The 5,157-nt window shown below is 33.2% G+C and overlaps 1 protein-coding gene across 1 annotated transcript in view; it reads left to right on the top strand.

The window, feature by feature from the left end:
* Positions 1 to 856: 856 nt before the first annotated feature.
* LOC108764237 (Cytochrome c oxidase assembly factor 7) overlaps positions 857 to 5,157 on the top strand; it is an 8,179-nt gene continuing 3,878 nt past the window's right edge. Inside the window, exons 1-5 of the mRNA XM_018512374.1 lie at positions 857 to 1,036; positions 1,106 to 1,240; positions 1,994 to 2,212; positions 3,530 to 3,657; positions 4,600 to 4,773. Of these exons, the coding sequence (XP_018367876.1) occupies positions 937 to 1,036; positions 1,106 to 1,240; positions 1,994 to 2,212; positions 3,530 to 3,657; positions 4,600 to 4,773 (756 nt within the window). The 5' untranslated portion in view covers positions 857 to 936. The remainder of the gene's footprint in view (positions 1,037 to 1,105; positions 1,241 to 1,993; positions 2,213 to 3,529; positions 3,658 to 4,599; positions 4,774 to 5,157) is intronic.

The raw sequence follows: 5,157 nt of genomic DNA, 5'->3' as shown, positions 1-5,157 counted from the left end.
TTTTTAAAATGCAAACAAACAGCCAGTGTGCGTGAAAAATGAGCATGCGATAGATAATACCCAAAACTCGTCTTCAGGTAGTTGGAATCAAACAACACAGAAATAGGCACTCGACGTTCATTCCGGTTGTCTTTTTTATTATAGTACAATAACACTTACTCTTTAGCAACAATTTTCACTATAACATAGGAGCATGGTTATTTCATATTATAAATACTCTGGGTATCTCATATTACGATTTCCTCGCCTTATGGTTTTATGATCATCAAATCTAACTTCTGTAATTAAACAATTCAACATATCCCGTATTTTTCTATTAGTACGACCTTGTTCTATCACTACATGAAGAATTTATTGCTAAATATTTATTTATTAAATAATAAACAAGATTTAAAGGCTTATCTAAATAAAACTTGAAGATATCCAAATTCTAAAATCTTTTTTTACAATGACTACAGACATGATATAATAATGAATTTTCTACTAAATAGTTTTCAATCCAAGAGCAATAAATTCATGGTGGAATCAATAGATAGCGTTTATTAGTTTAGCAGAAACGCCGCTATCTCATATTAGGCGCCTATCTCATAATAGGGGGCTTTCCTCTTATAATAAAAATAAAGGTAGTAAAAAATTGTCTAGTAATTACGTTTAGTAAAGATATGGTATATTTTTGAATTCTTCTTTCAATGATCATTTTTACATGTTTTTATTTGACAAGTACTCATTTTGGTCTCTCGAGTTGCCATTTCAAATTTACCGCGGCGCAAATATTTAAATGGCCTCATTTGGAATCTGCGCAGAATCGTATCAAATTCGTCTCGATAACGAACAGACTTGACTTCCTTTTTTTTCCTTCCACCATCGAATTCCACTTTCCAGATATGGCGGATACCTTCTTGTCATGTGATTGCAGGTTCGACGTGAAGTAAAAAAATGGCATATAATTTGAAGAACGAGGAGGAAGTGAAGGAGTACTTGAAGAACCTTCACATAGAATATCAATTCGGCTGTTACAGCGAGAAAAATCCGGAGGGTGAGTGAAGAGGGTAAGCTACAGTCTAACCTCGCGATTAAGAAAAATAATCTTTTGCTTGGAAAACAGTATGTCACTTGTTGGGCGATTTTTACGATGCGATAAAATTGGATACGGAGAAAGCTGCTTCATTATATAAGTCGACCTGCGATCAATATAATTACGCCAGAAGCTGCGCGCAATTCGGCGATTTTAAAGTGATCGGTGAGTTTACCGGGAGGAGCACGAGGTGCTCTAGCAGACGCTCACTACGTTAGTTATAAACACTTGTGGTAGATGTCGGGAGCATTTATTATGGCACAGACTTCAAATCTTTCAAACATGAATTTTATCCATTTTTACCAAAGTAGATTAACTTTAATCTCAATTTAATAATTTATAATTTTCTATCTTTTTCTAGTTTTAAAAATTGAAAAAAAAATGAAGAATAAGTTGAATCTGGCTTGAAGTTAATCTACTGTAGCAGAATTCGAATTTCGGAGGGCATTGTGATTTTGTATAATTAGATCTGGTCCCATCAATAAGATTAACTTTATTTTTGGTTCAATTTACTCCTATCTTTTTCTAATTCTAAGACTTTTAAGAAAAAGATAAATAGTAAGGTAAACTGAGGCTGAAGTTAATCTTACGTTGATGCAACCAGGCCTTATGTCCATTTTTACCAATGTAGATTTACTTTAATCTCAGTTTAATTTATTCTTTATTTTTCATAATTTTTAGACCTTAGAAGAAGATAAGAAGTAAGTAATATAAAATATAATTAAATAATATAAGAAGTTAATCTACATTAGTAAAAATGGCTATTAATCTTATAAGATTCCATTCATTCCATCCAGCTAATGAAGAGATCGTATAGTTTGAAATCATAAATTGAAATTAATTTTAAATGTAAAATTGAATTATAACTATCGCTCCAAATCTAATTATTCTATAATTAACGCTTTCCTCTTTACATAGGAAAAGGTTGCGAGAAGGACATACCGACAGCATACAAGTATCTATCAAAAAGCTGCGAACTGAATGACGAATATGGGTGTCTACATGCTGGTGTTCTGGGAACATCCAAGTCCGACGTCGGAGAAAAGGACAGAGCCACCCAGATTCATACAGGTGCCAAGTATCTGAAGAAAGCCTGCGACATGTACAACTCGGAGAAGGCCTGTTTCTACCTATCGGGTATCTATTTAGGAGGTTTAGAGAACTTCATCGAGAAAAACTACAAAGAGGCATACAAGCTATCGTTGAAAAGCTGCGAGCTCGGCAATCCGTATGCTTGTGCGAATCTGTCGCAGATGCATTCACGCGGAGAAGGCGCGCAGAAGAATCCTGAGCTTGCTGCAACCTTCAAGAAACGCGCCACTGATTTGCACGAGGAACTGACACGAACACAGCAGGAATTAAAATTCCATCAGGGCATAGACTCATAACGTTTAGCTCCACGATATGCATTACATTGATCGATAGATTCATTCGTTTTTTTTTTAGTTTATACAATTCTGTGAAACGAAAGATTAGGTATTTTTGACAATGATAACATTTTACATTATATGTTTAACTGCAGTCTGCACGTTTAACACTCTGCCTTACGTGTTTGAATCGTCATGAGTTGCATAAATTGTCTATAATTGTTTAATATAGTTTGCTAAATATAATATAATAGAGAAGGAGAATTAGTGAATGGAAAATGAACAATCATATTTTTCTGTTTAATCGATAATTTATTATTCATTATTCTCGACATAATCGTCATCGATTTAATCTTAAATATTCCTAGTGCGAATTGTTAACTTATTCTATATTATAAATATATTATATAATTGTTTACAACTGTCTTTGGTCGCGCTATTCCTGATTGTGCATATTGAATTCTACGAATTAAATATGCGAAAATGAACTCACGAGTATTTAAAGAATTGCGAACAGGATTCACTACACATATGCGATAAAGATATAAAGAAAAATAAAAAGAAAATAAAAATAAGAAATTATAAAATTCACAGAAAAATACTAGGTATCAAGATTCGCCTCAACTGAATATGGTCTTTGCGCTTAATTGTGTTGAAGAAAAAACAAAAATTCTAATTTAGAATGAGTTAAAATAAAATGCTGAATATTTCTGTTTCAAATTTAGCTATAAAATATTAATAGAACGTTGTTTAACATCAACAGAATTGCTATTCTAAACCAGCAGTAATCCTGTAGAAAGTGGAGATCATATGTCATACAGATGTGGAAAGTCTTCGGGCTTTACACTCGCGTTTAGAAACGCGAGAGTTGTGCAAAACTAAGCTGATGCGAACTTGTGTCTATGATCGAAGGCATCCAGATAAATGTAGCTGGATGTCCTCGACTAATATCGCAAGGATGAACCGCGGCTCTCCCTCCCTCCGTGATTGATTGTCTCATTTTACTCTCTCTTTTTCAATTCCCCACCGCTTACGGCTTTTCGTATCTCCCTCTCTCTGGCATTCGCCCGTCGACTATTGTCCGTAGCAGGTTTAAAACGCCTTTTCTGTGACTCGCTCATCAACGATACGACGGATATCATCATGCGATTCTTGATTTCTCGCACCTGGCTGGCAGCCGCCGTCTTTGTTATGCTTGTCTCTCACGGCATTCCGGTAAGCATGAATTTTACACATGAATTAATATATCTATTTTCATCGAACATTTCTCAACATAGGCGAATAATTTAAATGTAGTAGAACTTTGTTTATAGGAATAGGTCGGAGGATAAAACAGTTCTGATAACTGAATGGTTTGAATAATAGAGGTTCATTGACTGAATTAACTCTTCTCTCTATCAGTACTTATTAATTCCGATAAGAAAAGTTGATGTTTCGAAAACTGAAGATGAACTAGTTCCACCGATGTAAGATTAACTTTAATCTCGGTTTACTTTTCTGTTAATTTTTTTCTAATTCTTGGAATTAGAAAAAGATGAAGAGTAAATGGAACCGAGATTGAAGTAAATCTTATATTGGTGGAGCCGAACATATAGTGAGTGCAAAAAGTATTCGTACAGAGAAAATATTTTTTTAAAAAAATTTTATTTTTAAAAAGTAAATATTTTCCAGCGAGAAATAAGTCATCAAATTGATGTTGAATCGACATCAATACGATGATTTCAACACTAATTCGACGTTTAATTGACGATTATTTCTTGCTAGGTAATTAACAATTTATTCATAAAAAATAAAATAGACTGTATGTTTCTTAAAATTATATACATCAAAAAGATGTGTATTAATTATAGAAAATATATCATCTAAAAAATAAGCGAAAATAAAAAATTCTATTGTTTGGATCCCCAAAAAGTATTCGTACAGTCGAGAAATTAGCTTCTAAAATCAAGAATACCATGCAAAGCTCGTTTGCTTATGTTAGAACAGAATATATTCATTGTATAACATTGCTAATTAATGTTTATTTTTTACAAATAAGGCTTTTTTTATAAACAATTTCCTTGTACGAATACTTTTTACTCTCACTGTAAGTCATGTACGGCGCCATAGTCACCATTCGCCGTGATAATCTGTAATAATTTTATTATTCTGTTGCAGTCCAATGCGCAATCAGCCGATAGTGAATCAAACAAAAATGTTGTCAACGTAGATGTTTACTATGAATCATTATGCAGTGATAGCAGGCAATGGATTGTAAATCAACTCGTACCGTCATATCCGGAATTGAAACGTCATATCCATGTCACATTGGTTCCTTACGGTAAGGCTACGGTAAGTACAATAATTTCATAATTGCGTTTCTCTCTCTGTGATTATTTTATCGTTTAATGAGATGAGTCTTGATAATGAAAATAAAAATTGAAGTGCAAGTTGGATGTAAGAGGTCTAGAATGACAGAATCCTAAATAAAGCTTCTAGGAGGCGAAAATTAAGACAATGAAATGTAAAAAAGGCATTTATATATTTTTTGTTGTCACAATTTTCTGATGAAATAAGGCATGATAATAAGGCGACAGTAAAGCGATTGACATCTCGACACGGACAATCACGTAAAAACATAAAATACTTTGTATCCGTGTCTCAATATTCATTTAATTTGTTATGTAATGTTATATGTCTATAAATCTTTTGGGTAAAAGTACCGATTAGGGGACC

This window comes from Trachymyrmex cornetzi, unplaced genomic scaffold (genome assembly GCF_001594075.2).
Source record: "Trachymyrmex cornetzi isolate Tcor2-1 unplaced genomic scaffold, Tcor1.1 scaffold40, whole genome shotgun sequence".
NCBI classification, from domain to species: domain Eukaryota; kingdom Metazoa; phylum Arthropoda; class Insecta; order Hymenoptera; family Formicidae; genus Trachymyrmex; species Trachymyrmex cornetzi.
Note: the sequence above shows the minus strand (reverse complement) of the source record. Positions and strands in the feature narration are given on the sequence as shown.